This window comes from Schistocerca americana, chromosome X (assembly GCF_021461395.2).
Source record: "Schistocerca americana isolate TAMUIC-IGC-003095 chromosome X, iqSchAmer2.1, whole genome shotgun sequence".
Classification (NCBI taxonomy): domain Eukaryota; kingdom Metazoa; phylum Arthropoda; class Insecta; order Orthoptera; family Acrididae; genus Schistocerca; species Schistocerca americana.
This window is the reverse complement of record NC_060130.1, coordinates 304,193,784-304,216,465: the sequence shown is the minus strand read 5'-3', so window position 1 is coordinate 304,216,465 and position 22,682 is coordinate 304,193,784. Positions and strand designations below refer to the sequence as shown.

Genomic DNA, 22,682 nt, shown 5'->3' with positions numbered 1-22,682 from the left:
TGTTGGTGTTGTTGATGATGTTGTTGCTGTTGCTGCTGCTGTTGCTGTTGTTGCTGCTGCAACTGTTGTTGGTGTTGTTGCTGCTGTTGTTGTTGTTGCTGCTGCTGCTGCTGCTGTTGCTGTTGTTGATGGTGGTGGTGTTGGTGTTGTTGTTGATCTTGCATCTGAGATTTGTGGTCAGATGGTGCTGCACCACTGACTGAAATTCCAGATGACAAGCCCAAGTTTGATGGGTCTGTACTACTGATTTCTGTACTACTTGGTGTGACAGATGCAGCTGGTTTATTTGGTGATCCACCAACATTTTGCTGTGCTGCACTGGTCTACAAAAGAAAAAAACAAGAGATTATACAATTATGATAAGATTCTCGTTTGTAATGTGTGTTCATTCTACTAGTTTCAGTGGTGAAAAAATTCACTGAGATTATTGACACCATCAGATGATAATGTCAGTTTGTGAGGAAGTATTCTAATGCTTGTTCTATGAAATTTTGTGTGAATTACCAAATGTCTGTAGCTAATTGCCACGATACTTTGGCACAGAGTCTTCTGGCCATCTTCAGGTGAATACTTGCAAAATTATGCTAAGCTCACCTATTTAAGATCCTCCTGGCACATGTGTGAAGTGGTGTACTCAGTTGTGACTGTGCATGCACTGCTTGAGCACAGTCCTTCTGCTGCTTGTCAGTGCGCTATGTTGCATGCCCTCGTGGTGAAATCTAACTTCATCGGTAACAGATTAATCATCTTCACATGATAAAATCGCAGAAGGATGCCAGCTACACAGAGCACGAAGATTTTCTGTGACAGGATTCTGTGTAGACTCTTAACTGAAAGCCACCGTTCCAATTGACAAGGGACTGAGACAGTCATATTTTCACTGATTCATCTATGATGGAGCTCCAAAAGTTTGGTGTATGGGGCACATTGTTTTTTGTTCATTGTATTTCACTCAATGACCAGCAGAAATAGTGTTCATTAATAGGAGATCTGCTGGCTTGGAGGAGGCAATTACACCACTGGTGGTCCATGACGCACATCTGAACAATGTACGTTGTTTGTCATACATAAGGTTTGCCTCATAAGAGAATCCTATAAACGTCTGTCCAATGTAGCTCTAAGCTGTATTTGGCCGATCTCACAAACACGAACATTTTAAATGTAGGATTTGTTTGAAGTATTTTCATTGGGGAGAATGCAATGGAGAAACCAGTGGGCATTCTAGCGAGATCCTCTCCTAGGACTGCAGAATCTGTAGTGGAAGTAAGTAGGTAGAGGAGCAGGAGCATAAGAACTGTGCCCATCAGGTGCAGTTACAATATGCAAAGAAGGAACTAGATAGGTTGAGGAGGGTGATGGGTGCTGGGGAATGGGAAATGGCAGTTGGCAAGAAGGCAGGTAGGAGGAGGAGGTTTTAAGACAGTTGTACTTTGTGTATATGCAATAGATTTGACCAACTGTCAGCACTTAGTGGAGAGGAGCCTCTTGTAGCTGTAGGTGAAGGAAACTTGCAACAATGCTCAGCAGTAAGGAGGCCTAGGTCAGTTGCAAAGTGTAACAGAAGGAAGACGTTTCTGCTACTAGGTAGTTCACACAGTAGAGGTGTGGTCCAGCAGTTGCAGGAAGTGTTGGGGAGCGAGTACCAGGCCACCAGCATTGCGAAGCCTAGTGCAGCATTGGCTCAGGTGACTGACAGTATAGGGGAGTTATGTATGAATTTTACGAAAGAGGATCAGGTAGTTACAGTGGGTGGAGCAGGGAATAGTCTTGATAGGGATGGGGAATATTATGTTGGTGGTGACCTGGTAAAGACAGCTACTTAAACTCGTGGCACTAATGTGCATTTTGTGCAACTCTTTCAGCGTCATGATCAGCCTCATCTTCATGCAGCTCTTAGGTGCATTAACATGGGGCTGGAGAGGGCACTGATGGCAGAGGGCATGGGTCACATTTCAGTGGTCCCAGTTACGTAAGTCTATCAGTAGATCGGGTTTCACTAGGCATGGCCTGCACCTCAATAAGTATGTGAAGAGGAGGCTGGCAAAGCTTATAGTTGACAGTGTAGTGGATGGTGCTGGGATCACTCATGGAAAAATTCCTGTAGTAGTTAGTGTTAGAGCTGCACCTTTTTTGGATTGAAGTCAGCTGATAGGTATGCCTGCTTAAAGCAAGTCCCTCTAACTAAGGGATCACCTTCAGAGGACACCATGTTTCAAAGTAGAGAATGGGGTAGGGGGTTGTCATACCTCCTCATAATACACAATTTATAATACAAAGTTACAAACATTGGGCGACTGAACAGTGGAAAAACGCTGTGTAGAGTGACAAATCATGGTACACTATGTGGTGATCCAGTGGCAGGGTGTGGGTATGAGTATGACGAATGCCCGGTGAACGTCCTCTGCCAGTGTGTGCTGTGCTAACAGTAAAATAGGGGGCAGTGGTGTTACGGTGTGGTCGTGTTTTTCATGTAATTTTTTTGCCCCCCTTCTGTTGTTTTGTGTGGCACTATCACAGCACAGGCCAACATTGATGTTTTAAGCACCTCCTTGCTTCCCACTGTTGAACAGCAATTTGGGGATGGTGACTGCATCTTTCAACATGATCGAGCACCTGTTCAGAATGCACGGCCTGTGGCAGAGTGGTTACACGACAATAACGTCCCTGTAATGGACGGGCCCGCACAGAATGCCGACTTCGTGCCAGGCCTCACCAACCGACATCGATACCTCTCCTCAGTGCAGCACTCTAAGAAAAATGGGCTGTCATTCACCACGAAACCTTCCAGCACCTGATTGAACGTATGCCTGCAAGAGTGGAAGCTGTCATCAAGGCAAAGGTTGGGCCAACACCATATTGAATTCGATCATTACCGATAGATGGGGCCACAAACTTTTAAGTTATTTTCACCCAGGTGTCCAGATACTTTTGATCACATAGTGTAGGTCTCCAGTGTTAAAAAGTAGTATAGAATTAATTTCTTGCTTTCACTGTAACATTTTCCAGAAGAAGTTAGATTTCACTGCGAATCCATTGAATAGCATTCAGCTATTCCAGGAGTTATAACCTAACTCATGGTCCTATGAGCCGATGTTCCATTAAAGGTACAAATTTACAGTAGCTTCTATATGATTAGATCATATTTTACAAAATGGTTATAATTTCTCCCCTGTTGTTTTACATTTAGTATGATTCTATTTTTAACTTTTATTATATTTGACATGGACTTCCGCTGAACACGTTGCCTTTTGTGTGAAGTATGTTCTTACTCTCAGATGTAGTTCTCATTTAAATGAGTAATGGGTCATATGTTTCCTTCTTAATTAAAACTGTTATTGTCAAATGCTATTATATGCATAACTTTCATGAAATGATGTATTAGGTAAGTCATCTGTAGCCTGAGGTCTACATTCTGCTTAATGTTTTTTATGTCTCTAGACATGCAAGTACATATTTAGTTTAGTAATAACTTTCCTGGATTAGGTGAAAAGTTTTTTCTATTTACCTCACAAAATACACCCTTAGTGGCTGAGCCTATAATGCTTTTTAACTAAAGTTTTACTTTGGCAAAGAAAGTTACTCATCACTACCACTATTTGTGGTTATGGTTATGATTGGTTATGCTGTGGTTATTTACCCTCCTCCCCTTCTTTATGGTATTAGTATTACTGATATACTGGGCTTCTAATTAAGCATGTTAACTAAACTTTACTTACATATGACATTTTCCTCTAAATGTAGTCAATATTTTACCTTAATGGTTCACTACTGTAGCTCAGATGTATATGAATGCTTGGTAATATTTCAAGCTATTTCTTAACACTCTATTTTGGCTTTTTTATGTTATGGATATTATTTTCAGTATGTTTATGATAAAATTGACATTTGATTATCTACATTTCATCGAGTATATGCAATGATTATGCTACTCTTTAACATTAGGGTTTTATAATGATTTCTACCCTATATTGAAAGAGTGATGTTATTCTACATTTTGGGGATAGCAGCTTCTTTTCTCTTTTTACGTGTGAAGCTATACCAAAGATGTTCACCAAAGATACTCCAGTCCCCTTTATTTATCATGAAACTTATCAAGATATTTTTGTACCATATGATGAAATACTTTCTAAAGATCTTTGACCAACTCGTCAATATTTTGCACAGTTGTAACACTTATCCCTCTGATGATCTCTTCAGTGCTGCTCTGTTTGCACACATTATTGGTATGTTTGCCTTTAAAAGTCGTGTGTGGTATACTGCGATGTGACCACTATTTAAGTAATAACAGATGTGATGTTTTGGCTTAAACTGTTTCAACCCTGTAAGTACTGAGGTATATTTTACACTTCCTTGGAAAAAATTTGTAAAATTTCCTGTATACTACATGTATTTTTTTGTATCTTTGAATAGAATCTGTGAAGATGGTCTGTGACTGAAAGTGGTCGATATTAGGTGTTTTTTTTTAAAAAAAAAAAAAAAAATCAAGGCAGCTGATGGTCAAACATACATTTTATACATTACTTGATGACTGTTAATGGTCACCTTCCAAAAACGTTTAAAGTAATTTCCCATTCTCCACCAAAAATTGACATTTTTGGAATCTATCGAAGACAAGTTGCTGAAGTCAAGTGTTTATAGGATTTCATGTGAGTGCAGCAAATCTTATGCAGGAAAAATGATGTGCACTGTTTGGGATCACATCATGGAACACAAGTGGCAAACCTGTCTCCTCCAAGCCAGCAGGTCTGCTTTCACCGAACACTGTTTCTACAAATCATTCAATGAAATAGAATGAGACAAAAATTGTGCCTCATACGTCACACTCTCATAGCTCCGTCATCAATGAATCAATGGAAATAGGACAGTCTCAGTCCCTTACCAACTGAGATGGAGGCTTCCAGTTTCATTCCTCATGTAACCCTGTCACATTAAAACTTCGTGCTCTGTATAGCAGGCATCCTCCTGCAATTTTATGCAGTGAAGATGATTAATTGATTAAGTGAGCTTTCACCACAGATGTTGCACAATGCAACACACCGATATGCAGCAAAAGCACATGTGTTCAAGCAGCACATGCACAGAGACAATTGGGTACAAATGCACATGCCAGCAGGGTCTTATAAAGGCAAGTTCAGTGTATTTTTGCCAGTATTCACCTGAAATTAGGCAGAAGATTCTGCACTGAAACATCGGGAAGCATTTTAAATACATTCGGCAGTTCATCCAAAATTTCACAGAATAATCTACACACCCAGACAGTTTTACGTTTCACATTCCAGTGCTGCTTAACATTCATTACTAACAGTTCCAAAATAAGTTATTAATAATGCATAATACTTTTCTCATGAATAATATGCAAAGAAGTCATATCAACAAACCTGTGCAATGAAAATAAAAACTTCATTAACATAACAAGAAATGCTTTCCCACAACTTTTATAACTTTTTTCACAATAATATTTACTAGTTGCATACGATTTAAGACCTGTTACAGCCACAATTCATGTAAGTACAATTTCTTATTAAGTAAAATATCATGAAAATAGTAACAACTAAATATAAATGGAGAAGTAAAGCTTATAGCACATTACATAAAAAACTATGGATCGAAAAATATGGAACAATGACGAACACAGATCAAACACCTCTTTTTTTCACACTGCCAGCTGCAGATTGACAATATAAAATTGAAGTGCAGGTCAACACACATTAATAACAGGATATCAGTATAACACGTAGTACTCCAATTCTACAGCACAGATTTCATCACTGAACACACGATAAATGTCAGTGAAGGTTTTTTTTCAGTTGTTGGTGCACAAGAGTCAGTTCTTTCAGTTCCATCAAAGAAACACTCCACAATAAATTAATAACAGACTTCTACCAGGGTAAGAACACACAGTTTAAAGTCCCATCACCAAGAGACTAAGCACAAACTCAGACTGGCCAATGATGGAGAATAAAATGGGATATGTCCTATTTTGACAGGAACCAATCCATAAATTCACCAATCCGATTTAGGAATATTGTGGAAAATGTCAGTCCACCTCCGCAGCTGAGTGGTCAGTGAGGCTGACTGATATACAGGGAGCACCTGTTCAATTCCCGGTACCACCAGGGAGTTTTTCCTCAGTGGGAGGACTGGTATTGGGTGCACTCAGCCTTATGAGGTTAGCTGAGGAGCTACTGGACCGATTAATTGTGGTTCCGGGGTCAAGAAACCCGACGACGACTGGGAGAACAGTGTGCTGCCACATGTGCCTCCATACCACATCCAATGATGCCAACAGCAGAGGATAAGCCCAACTGGCCTGACAGGGCCAGAGCTCAGAACTGCATTTATTTTTTATGTTAAATGTCAACTGTGACAACTTGGTGGCAATTTGAAAACTGATCAGCACAAAAAAGAACTCTACATTTTAGCCACAGTGGTGACAGGTGAAGTATAAGGGGCAGTCAAATGAAAACATGACGGACAATATAACGAGCACAGTGCTTTTGTTGGTAGTGCAGGCAGGTGTGTGTATAGGAGTGCCCTCTGTTGGGAATTAGGAAGGAACAGCACGAACATTCACTGCTGTGCCATTTGTCTGTTAGACAACGTGAGATAAGCATCTGACTTCACTGTGGAGGCCAGGAAAGAGAAACAGTGGGATGTAGTGTGGGTTTTGACTATGAAAGGTCACCCAGGAAGTGAAATTCATGCCCACATTTGTGCTATGTATGGAGAACACAGCATGTCACATGCACACATATTTACACAGAACAAACAACAGCTGGCACCAGTAGTACCACGACTGATGCCCAACATGAGCTGAATTACTTCCACCATCTGCTGTCATTTCTGATGGCACCATCCACTGTAGCAATGACAGAAGGGGTAACGAAATGAGTACATCCTACTTGGCTGCTATCTTTCAGTGACATCTGACCTTCTCAACATTGTTTGTTCTGTGAGGGAGTGCTGTTCACTGATTTCCAGGAGCATGGTGCCACAATTAATGCACAGCAGGATGTGGAACTGCGAAAAATTGAAGTGCATCATGGAGTCCAATGGCCAAGTAATGTTGACAGAGAGCAACTTTCTGTTGCAAGGTAATGCTACCCGCATGTTGCCAAGGCTGTTTCATCTAAGCTGTAGAAGTTTCACAGGGAAGCACTTCCACATCCTCCATACAATCCCAATCTCTCCCCAAGTGATTTCCATAATTTTTCAGCCCTGAAGAAAGACATTAGGCAACTGCAAACATTTTTCCATGAAAAGACTGACTGTCTTGTCTCAAAGTGGGATAAATGTATTAACAGTCTTGGCAATTACTTTTGAAACAATAAACAGTTTACTTGATTTTTTCCATCCGTCTCATTTTCATTTGACTGCCCTTACACTAATTAGTAATTCCAAAGCGACACATTTACCTCCCTTTGATGACTAAAAAATATGACTGAAAGCAACCAAATTACAATTTCATTTGTCCAAAAACCAACAAATTAGCTCCTCCCCCCTGCCCTTTTTTTAAAAAAAAAGTTATTGCATGAAATAGGAAATCATATACTATATGATACTTGAGTTGAAATTTACCCAAACTACGTTAAAAACAGCAACAACAGTAATACATGCACATTAAAATCTAAAGTAGGCATACATAGTCACCTTCTGCTAGAAAATAGTAGAATAGGGCACTATGCACAAACCCATATGCAGTAAACTGATTGCAACTCCAGCTACAGAGTAAATAAATCATTAAAACTATAAATTAATGCTAACTCTCACTTAATGTCAGCACAAATTATGGAAACTGATACACCTTCTTCCTGCCAGATTATTACAGTTAACACATATTCAAACAACTTACAAAATTTTCTAAACACATGAGCAAAAAAACTTTGGTTCAATAGCAGTGACTGTTCTTTAAAAACATGAAACACAGTATTTCCTTGAATCCAATCAAAATTCACTCCAGCTGACATATTCGTCCCTTGAGAATCAGCAACAGCATTGGTATTTAAAATAATTCTCATTTATTGTTCAGTCTCAGTTGCACACTTTTAATTAGATTACATGTACTGGTTGCTCAGGATCATCTACAGGTCTTAATAGCTGTGTCAGCACTCTGTCTTCTCTATTCAGAACCACATGTTGGAGTAATCTAATATGTGGTTCTGAACAGACAAGACAGGTTGCTAAGCATCTACTTAGATCTGAAGATAATCTAATTAAAATTGTGCAACAGACACTCAGTAATAAATGAGAATTATCTCCAATCAAAATTATTCGACTACAAACACACACTATGAACTTTATTATTTTAGTGATACGCAGTTTTCTGTAACTATTGCAGATTTCGTCAACCTAAAATTATGAGGTAAAGGAAAAAACTTACCTTCTTATCACGTTTATTTGCACGGCTGTTAGGATTGGTATTTCCACGTACCCGTCCCCTCTTTGCTGGTGGTCCTCGTGGAGAACTTGGCTGTGTTGCAGTCCCAGAGTTGCTACTGGGAGTTCCAGGTGCTACATTAGCCGCTGCAGCAGTTGCTTCATCTAAGTCTAAATCCACATCTTCACCACCAGCACGTTTTTTCAGAAAATAGTACAAAACATCTGGATGGTTCCATATCTGGAAACAAGAAAATTCTTTTCAAAAACATTCAACACATGTCGAGGAAACTCGAGGAACAGAGTAGTTCAACCAACGGTCAGACATAACAGTACTGAGCTTTCTGTTGTTTGTCAGACTGTAAGAAGAATTCTAACAATGTATTTGCGGTGTTGAGCACTGTAATGAACACCACTGCAGATGGAGAGTATGTTATAAGTAACCCCACATGTACATACCATTACCTGTTCAGTTCCGTTCCTAGCACTTTCATTCTTGTGATAATACAGTATACTTTCCCATCAACATACCATTATTTATTGTAAGATGGAAAGGACAAGCGTAAGATATTTGCTTGAATTGTATAAACTTAGGGTGTTTTTTGTGTTTCAACTGTTTGTGTTGTTTTTTTGAGGTGGAGGCTGACTGTTTAATATTTGTTTGGTAGTGTACTGTATTTACCCAATTTGAAGTCTAGGATTTTTCCAAAACTTGTCATTCAACAAAGACTTTAACTAAACTACTGCTGCTGAGATCAATGCTTGTATGTTGTGTAATAGATTAATATAGGAGTCATCTTACATTTACAGTTGAAGCTTTGGCAATAATGGTCACATGCAGATTCTCTTGCCAGCGCGTTTCGTCACAGGGTTATTTGGTAAGCGTGATAGCGTTATAGAGATGTTTAGCAAGGTTTCGAGAGGTTGCGTTTCTGGATGAGGTATCGAATATATTGCTTCCCCCTACTTATACCTCCCGAGGAGATCACGAATGTAAAATTGGAGAGATTCGTGTGCACACGGAGGCTTTCCAGCAGTCGTTCTTCCCGCGAACCATACCCGACTGGAACAGGAAAGGGAGGTAATGACAGTGGCACGTAAAGTGCTCTCCGCCACACACCGTTGGGTGGCTTGCGGAGTATAAATGTAGATGTAGATGTAGATGTAGATCCATTGTCAAGAACTCAGAAAAGTTGGATGGGAAGCCGTGATGCCAGCTTGGCTGGGGACTAGGATGAATGAGCAACTAAAATGAGTATGGTAGAGCTGGGGTTCAGCGGAATTTGGCAATGTTTCATTATGCTGCCAACTATACTGTGTATCTTGACTTTTTATGAACATCTACCACATTTAATACACAATCTGCCTGAATCCATTTGTAGGTGCAATTGAAATAACTTTTAAATTGGACAAATGCTCAATGATAGTATATATTTTTGCAGGATATCTTAAACATCTAGATACATTCCACTAGAAAACTTACACAATCATGCAGCTATGTTGTCGACATTCGCTGCAAGGTGTGACTAGAACGAAAAGGACCTGTCAGCTGTTGGTTCTATGCAGCCAGTGAAACAGTAGAGGGCAGACAACAAGTTTGGAAGTGAGAAAAGAAGGAATATTGTCACATTCTCACATCAATGTAGGTGCAAAATCTGATATGTATTGGGGGTGGGGTGGAAGGGTGGGGTGTACTGTGTTCTCAGTTCCCACAGTAACCACGTTGGAAACTGCAAACGTATTTGGAAGAAACAGCCAAATATTTGTGACAGCCAAGATTATAAATTTTATTGATGCTTGTGTATAAAAATAGATTGCCCTTTGCTCAACTTTAATTGGTTAGGTGAAACTATCATGGTAATGATGATGAGGATGATTAAAAATAGTGATACCACAAATAGGCAAAAGAAGGGAGTGAAGATAAAAATTAATGTAACTTCTTTATTTTTGTTGTTGTTATATTTTCTCCTTGTATAATCAAAATGTAATGGCACATGCTACTTTGTATCAATAAAACAGTTTGTCATTTTGATTGGCCAGAATACCTGTGAAACAAAACCTTCTCAGGGGACCCCTTCAATAAAAGGGACTGCCTTACTATCGGTTAAATAGGCATATGTCTGCACTGTGTATGTGGGTGGGAGGGGGGGGGGGGCTGTATGTGTGGGGTGCGCACGCGTGCATGTAGGTGAGCACATGCACGTGTGTGGATGGGTGACTGCATAAATTCATTATGTATAGTTTGAGGGTACTCTTGGGTCTTCAAAGATTCTCATGGGGGCGGTGGTCTGGGTTTCATAGTGTTAATTTCTGTACCTTGGAAGTTTTCCTTCACAATAGGCTCTGCAGGGAATGAATAAATCAAGTCATATTTTACCTCGCTGAAATACTAATTCTCAGAAATACTTTGCGAATGTATGTTGAGTTTGAGGGATTCTAAAGTTTATAATAACTAAACATACAAACAGTTGAAATTTGTGTATCAATTTTTTACCAAACATATCAGTAAGTACAGATATACTACACTGCATCACATTAAGAATTCCTTTTTATTGCAATAATGGCAGATAACCCACCTTACAACACACAGCAAAAGCCTTCAATGGGTTAGGTACAGCTTTCTTTCTCACAACCTCATTCATAAAAGTGTCATACAGCTTACGCTGAAATGGAGTCATTCTGAGAAGCAGTACATACTCTTCTTTTTGCGGCAGAGACACTTGTAATACAGAATGACTGCGCCTAGAATGAACCATACATATTATATTCTCATCAATTATTCATACAAAAGACAATATTAAAATCTAACCTCTACACTTCAAATTTTTCTTCTGCAAGCAATAAGTATAGAGCAAGAAGCTAGCCTGTGGTTTGAATTCCATGTGCAGTTGGCAGAAAAAGCTACCTTTTTTTCAGATCTTTAGCTTCAATAAGCTAATGAAAGATTACATTCTTTTTTGTCTCTAGAACAGTAATTTCCTGAGATAATTTCTTTACTCATGAACAACTACACATCAGTATCCCTTTATGGCCTGTAACAACAATCTTGAATATCACATCATATTACTTATAGGTTTACAATTATTCCACCTAGCAACTGTTTCACTGCACTATAGTGTAAGGAATTGAGATTAAACACACCCTTTCACCCCAGCACCCTACTGGGCTCTATCTACACTAGCCTTAATCTCTCCCCTGCCCCATCACCCTCCATGGTTCTGAGCAAACTGCGAGACATGGTTGGCATTGTGCCCAAATTAAAACACTTTCTAATTGAAGGAACCCACTATTCTCTTTAATATGACTTTGTTTTCCTGCAACCACACTGTTATTCTGAGAAATACATATCTACTTTTATCTTTCAGCTCACAAATGGAGGTAATATGCAAGATATTAATAAATTGGAGGCCAAGTCACAAGCCTTCCTCAAAATGAAATGTCTACCCCTGCTTATTATGTTTTCCGACAACATCTTTATTTCAGCAGTCTGCTTAATTATGCTGTCATGGCAACATAGAGGCTGCTTTGAATTTATCTCACTTCAGGATCATACTCCTGGCACTGTTTGGCAACAACAGTTAACCATTTTATTTAACTGTTTTAATATTTCTTGCACTTCTCCTCTACTGTTTTGGACATCTGTTACATATACGACATACTACATTGATCTGGAATGTGTCACAAAGCAGACCTTTTATCTTTGTTAGCAGGAGTAACATGCATCAGATGGTGACTGGGCTAGAACAGAGCAGATGAAATGCACACAAGGTCATAATATTAATGATGACCACAAAAATTAAAACTGTCATTGCATGGCGAGAGATACTATCAAAAGCCATCAAACATTTGCAATGGCTTGCAAAGTCATCAGATTTGAACCTGGGGGAAAGCTGGATCAGTTGATACTGATCCAGCATGTCAGGGAGACTATGCAGCCAACATGGTCACCCTGCATAAGTTGTCAAGGAGGGAATTATTGGACACTGACGTCACCAACAACCATAGTTTGTGCAGTCAATGTCACAGAAAATGACAGTAAATCATAGTATTCAAATAAGCTTACCATTGTTTCTTCACAAAATAAAACAAAGCATAGTATCCTATGACTAGAGTATCAATGGACCACAATTAGAATCAGTCAACTCGAATACATAGATGCAACAATATGTAGGGATATGAGGCTTCAGCATAGATAAGGCAGACTTCAGTTCATTGACAGGATACTAGGAAAACGCAGCTTGTCTACAAAGGAGACTACTTACAAACCACTTGTGTGTCCTATCTTAGAATATTGCCCAAGTGTGTGTGACCCATGCTGTATAAGGTCAGTATTAAGTGAAGAACCTAGAGATATTCTTTAGACTCTTTTAGGAACCATGACCACAAAATCAGACTGTCTGCAGGATGCACAGAGGTATTTAACCATAAACTCTTCCCACAATCCATATGTGATTTGAAGGGTAAGAAACTCTAACACGTGGTTCCGTGCTAAGTACTAGAGCAGGGCAACAGCATGCCCAATCCATATTGCATGCACACAGCTACAGAGAGAGAGAGAGAGAGAGAGAGAGAGAGAGAGAGAGACAGAGAGAGAGAGAGAGAGTGCAAGTACACTTCAGATACTTTGGCAGAAGTTGCCAAATATTACTGACACTGCTTTGCCTAATGGCAGTTGAGTCACCACTTGTATATGGCCACGTGGATGGCACATCTGAGTGTGCGGATGTCACGAATTTGCGTTCACGTGCACATAGGCAGTGAATCTGCAGTGTGCACATGTGCGATGCAGTTAGGTTACCACCAGAACTGGACATAATTTATTTGAATGCAAATAACGAATACAGATAAAAATGGTTATCCATGAGTAACATGTTATTCAAAATATTGTTCACTTATTTGAACACTACTCTAATTCTTTCTCATTTATTAACTAAAAATACTTTTTGTTGCTTTTAAATTAGTTTTCAGAACAACTATTTTTGTCAAAAACCTCACTAAAAACTGTAATTGATTTTCGAAGATTTGTCATTGTGACACAAGAGAAAGTAAATTCACACAAGCAACGAGGATATTGGTGCATTATATCCTCCGAATTCATCTTCATTTCATGACAACAACATATGACTGTCAACTAACAAGCTTCTAAAAACACAAACAGAAATCATCAGTTCCATTGTACTTTTTGGCAAATAATTTGTTGCGATTCCATGTTAGCTTCACTTCCCAAATTACATTCAAAACAAAATTTTCTTTTTATGTAATAACATCATTCAAAATTCGTGATCCAATGTCTGTGAAATTTCTTTGGCTGTTATATGTCTGTAGCTCGTTGTAAGTCTCCCTTGGTCATGGACAACAATACAAGTGAGCTATCTGTGTTTAAATCATGCGTAAGACATCACTGCAGTAATTACATTTGATGTAGAAAGGCAAGGAAGGCTTTCCAATCATCTCTTGACACTTTCTCGATAAAAAAGTTGCCAGTGTCCTGCAACATTATGAACTCATTTATGTACTCAAACCCAGTGTCTCGTCCAATATTTTTGAATCCTAAAGTTCAATGTAATTGCATAGACGCATTGCAGATAAAAAAACTATTCCATATTCTAATGGAAAGCTTATTAAGGGTTAATCCAAAAACACTTTCGGATGGATTTGGACATCCAGGAGTTTTTTAGATTTAAAGTCTGTTGACATTAGCCATCAGCAACTGGGCTCTAACTTGTTCAAAGAGATTTTGGGATTCCAGCCGATCATTGTAAACTTCACTCCACGATAGTCCAACTGGACACCTGCCAGTCATCTTCAGGTGAGCCACCGAAGACTGACAAAGATGTTTTACGCTCCGCCTTATACAGTGCACTGATAATATTGCCACGCACGCATCATAATCATAGTGACAAAAGGACCATACCACCCAGTTACACAGTGGCTGCATCCTCGGTGTTGGAACTGCGAAGATCAGCTGTTTGAGCAAATCCCAGAGATGACGGGATTCCACACATTATCCAGCTGATAGCTGCTGTCACGGTTCGTTAGATTTTCTGCAATGCATATTTCAACAGATTCTTTTATAATGGAGTCCCAAAAAGATATTACTGTGGCCAAAATTAAAGTTTTGTCATACTCCATTGAAAGTCCATTGGTGATAAACTGTTCTGTTATTGCAGACTTGTTGGGTTGCAGAACGCAAGTGCAACATTTACATTCTGTGCAAAGTTCTTCGACTGCACGTGTTGTTTGTCCTATATGGGCCATACAACACTGGAAAGGTATTTTGTAGGTTCCCACCTTCCGAAATAAGAAGTCATCCTTTACTGACCCCAGCAGGTCTGAAATCTTAGAACGATACCAGAACAGTCCAATGACAGCGGCGAGTGGCAACGTCGAAGACAGCTGATCTTTGCAGTTCCACCAGTGAGGGCACTGCCACCAGGTGGTGTGGTCCTCCTATCACAGTGACTCTGACGCATGCTCAGCAATACTATCAGAGTGCTATATAAGGCAGAGCAGAAAACACTGATAGCTGACCTGAAGATGACTGGCAGGTGTCCAGTTCGAAATATCGTGGAGTGAAGTTTACGACGACCAGCTCGAATACCGAAATCTCTTCAAACGTTTAATTTGCCAGTAAAATTTTCAGTTTCACATCAAATGCCTTTAAGGAGAGGAGATGCCCTCACATTGAAGAAGTTTTGACAAGCTACGTGGTAAGAGAGCAAAACTTTCAAGTTCTTTAAGGTTTTTAATGAGCTGTCGGGACCACAGCATAATACCAAAATATGCCAGAGTTGAACACTGTATTGAGACTGCCACTACACAGAAGATAACAGAGAAGGCCAGTCGTGCTACTGTTGAGGAGAGAATCTGTTACACGAGACAAAAGGTTGGATTCCATTTCCAAAAAACTGTTCCACCTACATCTGAAAATTGCAGCACTTGTCTCTCCCGTATCACGAGATTGAGCTGATGTGGTGCCTTCAGGCAAGCATGACCAGATATATAAGAACGCAAATTTGATCGTTTGGAACCACAACAACCACCGCCATAGGGAATAACTGCACAACAATCCACTGTTAACTTCACGAAGAAGAATTTGGACAATATGACACGGTCTGTTTTGGTTAAAGGACTCAATTTTGCACCTACACCAAGTGTACTACCTCTGATAAGTTTTGCGAGTGGTTTCGAAAAAGTTGCACGACACCTTCCTACGGATGCTGCCAAAGAAATAAGAAGGGAAACCTGTAACGCTCTTTTGATAGCTGCTCCTCAACTCAGTAATATAACAGAAATATAACCTCTGAAAAAAAGGCTGCACGACAAAATCTTCAAGAGGATCCGGACGTAGTGGTGCCGAAGGCTGATAAAGTTAACTGAACTGTTTTGTTACCTCATAGTTTGTATTTGGAGAAAATGCACGGTCTACTCAATGATATTATATACAGGATAATGATCATGACCCTACAGCACGTGTGCAATGGAAGACATGTACACTCCTGAACTCTTCCTTGTTACCTCACATGACAGCATGCCACCAAGACTCTGTGGTCTTCCTAAAGTGCAGAAAGATGGTCTTCCCCTACAGCCTATAGTTAGTAATATTGACACACCACATATGATTTAGCCAAACAGCTTGCTTTCTTGCTCAGACAATTGGTTGGCAAATTTTGCATCATATATGGAATTCAACAGATTTTATAAACAGATTGATAGGTTGGTTGGTTTAAAATGGGAGAGGGGGAGGGGGGGGGCATGGACCAAACCAAGAGGTCATTGGTCCCTTGTTCCCAGTAGAACAATTACCCAAGGGAAAGAAGAAAACAAAGAAGATGTAAAGCACAATAACAGGAGAAAGTAAGAACCAGAAGAACAAAAGAAGGATTAACAAACACTACAGTGGACAAAACAGGACAAGAAAACCACAGAGAGATGCAAGAAACAGGGAAGAGAGATTAAAAACAAGAAAGCAAATTACCATGACTGGCTGACACTGAGAATAAAAAGAAGGAGAAGCCAGCTGCTCTGCAACACATTAAAACCTCTACCCTAAAAGTCCTAGGGTGGAGGAGACAGAGGGACAAAGGACACGCGCTAAAACTCAGATCAAATGATAAAACCCATCCTCACGAATCGAACGTAAAACTAAAGCTGCTGTTGAGGCACTGTCGCCCAACACCGAATGTAGGGTGCTAGGAAAGTTAGAAGTGGGCAGTCCAGCAAGAGGTGGACGACTGTCATTTGGGAGCCACAGCAACACTGAGGTGGGTCCTCGCGATGGAGGAGGTAACCGTGTGAGAGCCACATACGGCCAATGCAGACATGACAAACAACAATTGATTCCCTGCGAGAAGCCCGCAGGAAAGACTTCCACAAATTCACAGTCTCATTATTGACACGCAGGTTGTTGTGCATACTGTTATGCCAGCCACCTCCCAAAGCCAAAAAACCTTGAGGTGTAAGACAGAATGCATGTCAGTTTCAGAGATGCCCATCTCCAGGAGCAGTTTCTGCGTAGCCTGTCTGGCCAGCCTGTCAGCAAGTTCATTGCCTGGGATTCCGACGTGTCCTGGGGTCCACACTAATCACCACTGAGCGACTGGACCGTTCCAGGGCAGAGGGGGACTCCTGGGTGTTGGATACCAAAGGATGGCAACGGTAGCACTGATCGATAGCTTGTAAGCTGCTCAGGGAGTCAGAACAGAGAAGAAACGACTCACCAGAACAGCAACGGATGTACTGAAGAGCACAAGATACAGCCACAAGCTCTGCAGTGAATATACTGCAGCCAGCAAGCAAGAAATGCTGTTCAATATGGTCTCTGTGGACATAGGCGAAGCCAACATTACCATCAGCCATTGAGCTGTCTGTGTAAACAACTTCAGAGCCACAGAACACATCAAGAATCGAGAGGAAGTGACAGCGGAGAGCGATGGGGTTAACGGAGTCCTTAGGGCATGCAAAAGATCCAGACGAAGCTTCGGCCGAGGTGTACACCAGGGAGGTGTATGTGAATGGACCTCAAGTAGAGGTGATAAAGGGAAGAACTCCAGTTTGGAGAGAAGGGATCGCACACGAACCACAATAGTGAGCCCTCACCTGGGCCGCTGATGCGGGAGATGAATTGCCGCAGGTGGGGGAAAAGGAGACTGTAATTTGGATGCTCAGGAGGACTACAAATGTGCGCAACATAACTGGCGAGCAGTTGCACATGTCAGATCCGCAATGGATGGACTCTGGCCTCCACCAGGACACTGGTCACCGGACTCATTCTAAAAGCTCCTGTCACTAAGCAAAAGCCACAGTGGTGCACTGGATCGAGTAAACTCAATGCTGAGGGTGCTGCTGAACCGTAAACCAGACTCTCATAGTCAAGGCGGGATTGGACAAGGGCTCTGTAGAGCTACAGCACCGTAGAGCAATCTGCACCCCAGTTGGTGTTGCTCAGGCAGTGGAGGGCATTGAGGTGCTGCCAGCACTTCCATTTAAGTTGACGAAAGTGAGGTAGCCAAGTCAACTGGGCATCAAAAATCAGTCCTAAGAATCGATATGTCTCCACTACAGTGAGTGGATCATCGTTATGATAAAGTTCTGGTTCCGGATGAGCGGTACGATGCCGACAGAAGTGCATGACACATGACTTCACAGCTGAAAACTGGAAGCCGTGGGCTAGAGCCCATGACTGCGCCTTATGAATGGCTCCCTGTAGGTGCCGCTCAGCAACACCAGTACTGGAGGAGCAATACGTAATGCAGAAGTCATCCACATACAGAGAAGGGGAGACCGACGGCCCTACAGCTGCTGCTAGGCCCTTAATGGCCACTAAAAATAGAGATACACTCCATACAGAGCCCTGCAGAATGCCATTCTCATGAATACAGCGGGAACTACGGAAGGCACCAACTTGGACACGGAAAGTACAGAGCGACAGGAAGTTTAGGATAAAAATCGGGAGGGGGCCCCAGAAAGCCCACTCACACAATGTGGCACGGATATGATGTTGCAAGGTCATGTCGTATGCTTTACGTAAGTCAAAAAAGACAGCAACTAGGTTTCTGCATCTGGAAAAGGCTGTTCGGATGGCAGACTCGAGGAACCAAGATTATCAGTGGTAGAGCGACCTTGGCTGAAGCCACCCTGACAGGGAGCCAGTAAGCCACATGACACCAGGACCCAACCCAACTGCCGACACACCATACGTTCCAGCAGCTTACAGAGAATGTTGGCGAGACTGATGGGCCGGTAGCTATCCACAACAAGCGGATTTTTGCCGGGTCTTACCACCGGAATGATGGTGCTTTCCTGCCATTGTGATGGATAGATGACATCGCACCAGATCCGGTTGAAGATGATGAGGAGACGTCACTTGTAGTCAGATGAGAGATGTTTAATCATCTGACTGAAGATCCGATCTGGCCCAGGAACTGTGTCGGTGCAATATGCCAGGGCACTGAGGAGCTCCCACACTTTAAAGGGGGAGTTATAGGGTTGAATGTTGTGTGTAGTGAACGAGAGGACTTTCCTTTCCATCCGCCATTTGAGGGTGCAAAAGGCTGGGGGGTAGTTCTCCAATGCAGAGGCTCGAGCATAGTGCTCAGCAAAGTGCTCGGCAATCGCGTCTGCGTCAGTAGAGAGCACGTCATTGATGTTAACGCCAGGGCACCTGATGGGGTCTGGTAAACAAAAAGACGTCTGATCTTCGCCCAGACTTGGGAAGGTGATGTATGGCACCCAATGGTCGACACATACCTCTCCCAACACTCCTGTTTCAGTCATTTTATAAGCAGGCAAACACAGGCACAGACCTGCTTAAAGGCTATCAGGTGCTCTAGGGAAGGGTGGCGCTTATGTCGCTGTAGAGCTCACTGACTCATGGAACTGATGGGGCTACAACTGGTCTCGTAGCGACGGCATAAGAGGAGGTCACAGCCACAGGATGTAGTCACTCAAATTTCCTATTATCCTCAGTGTAGGTCACTCAGTCCAGGGTCTTGTATTCCACGATTTTCCTTTCTCGCTGTAAAATCCTGCAGTCTGGTGAGCGAGGGGAATTATGCGCTCCACAGTTGAGGTGGGGCACATGGCATACTGGGATGGGATGGGATGGGATGGGATGTTGGAAGTACAGTGGAAAGACACATGGTCGAGCTTCCAGCACTGAAAGCACCACATGGGGAAAAGATATATGGCTCAGCATCACAGCAGTAGACAATCACCTTGACCTTCTTGGGTAATGTGTCACCCTCGAAGGCGAAGATGAAGGCACCGGTGGCAACCTAATTATCCCTCGGACCCCAATGGATGCACCGTAAGATGAACTCCTCATCATTATAAGTTGATATGCAGCTCGTCATCTGACTGCAAGAGAAGGTCCCTGTGGAACATAATACCCTGGACCATATTTAAGCTCTCTTCAGGTGTGATGGTAACAGAAACATCCCCCAACTTGTCACAAGCAAGTAATGCCTGTGATGTGGAGAGGATGACATTTTTATAGGCTTCATCGAGACAAAAGAGTCCCCATCAGATCTCGTACATACAAGGTACCGGGGCAAATAATTTTCATTGCCATCCTTAGCCTGGCATTCCTCCCATGGTGTGGCCAGGAAGGGGAACGACATAGGATCATACTTCCTTGCATTTTACTGAGACTTGGAACGCTTGGAGACTGTTGGCGTTTGAACACCAGCAAGCGATGACATGTTATGCTTCATCGTGCATCATCCGCCGTGATGCCACCCACTACAAACAGGGGCCCTCCCCACAGGCGCCACCCAGCCACGGTAAAGGCCACCGGACAGGACGACCATTGCTGGGAGTCCCAGTGCCCCAGGGATGCTCTTTTGGCAACCTATTTCATGTTTAACCAACTCTCTCCTTTAACCATTCTGCCTGTAGAAGGAGCCACTCACTTCGAAAGCTTGACTAATTATAACCCTCCTTTATGTGTGTGTTCTGCCACTGCTCGGTGAGTAGACATTCAATGTAGTATGACAAGACATTAATTTTAACCACAGAAACATCTTTTTGGGACTCCATCATAAAAGAATCTGTTGAAATATGCTTCATGGAAAATCTAATGAACCATGACAGCAGCCACCAGCTGGATAATGTGTGGCTCGTCATCACCAGTATTTGCTCCAGACGAAGACGCCAGAATGCTATGATGATTGTGGTGAGCGGCAATGCCCAAGACAGCTGATCTTTGCAGTTCCACCACAGAGAGCGCTGCTGCCGTGCAGTGTGGTCCTTCTGTCAACATTACTCTGACGCATGCACGGCAATACTATCAGCGCGCTATAAAAGGTGGACCGCAGAAAACATTTCTCAGTCTTCGATGGCTCACCTGAAGATGACTGGCAGGTGTCCAGTTGAAATATCAAGGAGTGAAGTTCATGATGACCACCTGCAATCCTGAAATCTCTTCGAACATTTAATTCACCGTGTTTAAAATTTGTTCACTGATTTTGTGACATGAGCAAACTATGTAATTATATCAATGAAACACCCATATCCGATAGTGGTAGCAATCTTGGTGCAGTGTGGAAGATGCTGTAGATTAGGAGTTTCTGTTGGCTGCATTCTCACCTTTCACTACTTATGTACCATACTTACGCAAGTTGGCAAGATAAGAGGGGAATTATTGGCAAGTGCAGATCAGTTAAATTGGGTCACGTTGGTAGTGCAACTGCTAAGGCCGTCCACGTATGAAGCATTTTCATATTGCATTTGTTATATTGTAAAGCAAGCACAGTTGTGTTTAACCTGAAGGTTGGTTTAAAGGCTGCAGCATCTTACTAGACATGGTGGTGGTCCCCATAAGTTCCTCCCGCCTCTGAAGCAACGTAATACACCCAATTAGAAGAAGACCAACAGTTCAACATATACTCTAAAACACAGTGCAACTTGACTTGGCATTTATCTCATTTTTAGAGATGAAATAAGCAATAAGTAACAGAAAAAGTCATAGAAACAACAGAGTACTGAACCAAAACCTTTCGCTTTTGGGTGTGGAACTTGACCTAACTTTTTTTTTCCTACCCTCTCTGTTTCTTGATCACTTTTCACTTTTCATCAGCATTTCTGTGCAGATGTCACTTGGCATTTCTTTTACTCTATCGATGAAAACTTCACTCAGGTTCTTTTATTACAGAGGGTGGCCAGCCCATCTGCACACGCTGAGCTACCGTGTCCGTAACCAGCTGTTTACTAACTCACCAATCCACTGAGGCACATTAAACTTTTTTTATACCATGTTTGACAATGTGTCTTGGGATAATATTGTCACAGAAACTTAGAGGTATGCAGAAAAAAATTGATCAATGAAAATACAAAAAAGAAAACTAATGAGACAAGGATCCCTGTTAATTGTAATGAAATGAAAATATCCTCTGTGTTATGGATAATAATGGCTGAAGTAAAAAAAATTAAAAAATTCAAAACTACTGGTCTTAAAGTGTCATCATGCCAACACAAAAATTTTTGCATATCACTACATTTTTACATTTTGTAAATACCAATATGACTGACAAGATGTATAAATTATGCAAAGTCACATCATGTTCAACTACACTCCTGGAAATGGAAAAAAGAACACATTGACACCGGTGTGTCAGACCCACCATACTTGCTCCGGACACTGCGAGAGGGCTGTACAAGCAATGATCACATGCACGGCACAGCGGACACACCAGGAACTGCGGTGTTGGCCGTCGAATGGCGCTAGCTGCGCAGCATTTGTGCACCGCCGCCGTCAGTGTCAGCCAGTTTGCCGTGGCATACGGAGCTCCATCGCAGTCTTTAACACTGGTAGCATGCCGCGACAGCGTGGACGTGAACCGTATGTGCAGTTGACGGACTATGAGCGAGGGCGTATAGTGGGCATGCGGGAGGCAGGGTGGACGTACCGCCGAATTGCTCAACACGTGGGGCGTGAGGTCTCCACAGTACATCGATGTTGTCGCCAGTGGTCGGCGGAAGGTGCACGTGCCCGTCGACCTGGGACCGGACCGCAGCGACGCACGGATGCACGCCAAGACCGTAGGATCCTACGCAGTGCCGTAGGGGACCGCACCGCCACTTCCCAGCAAATTAGGGACACTGTTGCTCCTGGGGTATCGGCGAGGACCATTCGCAACCATCTCCATGAAGCTGGACTACGGTCCCGCACACCGTTAGGCCGTCTTCCGCTCACGCCCCAACATCGTGCAGCCCGCCTCCAGTGGTGTCGCGACAGGCGTGAATGGAGGGACGAATGGAAACGTGTCGTCTTCAGCGATGAGAGTCGCTTCTGCCTTGGTGCCAAT

General features: G+C 42.1%; 1 protein-coding gene across 1 annotated transcript in view; it reads right to left on the bottom strand.

The window, feature by feature from the left end:
- The window catches only part of LOC124555975, a 502,540-nt gene that overhangs the window by 114,853 nt on the left and 365,005 nt on the right, over positions 1–22,682 (bottom strand). The window contains exons 13-15 of the mRNA XM_047130021.1: positions 10,953–11,118; positions 8,381–8,617; positions 27–323 (exon numbers count right to left, since the gene is read on the bottom strand). Coding sequence (XP_046985977.1) covers positions 27–323; positions 8,381–8,617; positions 10,953–11,118 — 700 coding nt within the window. The remainder of the gene's footprint in view (positions 1–26; positions 324–8,380; positions 8,618–10,952; positions 11,119–22,682) is intronic.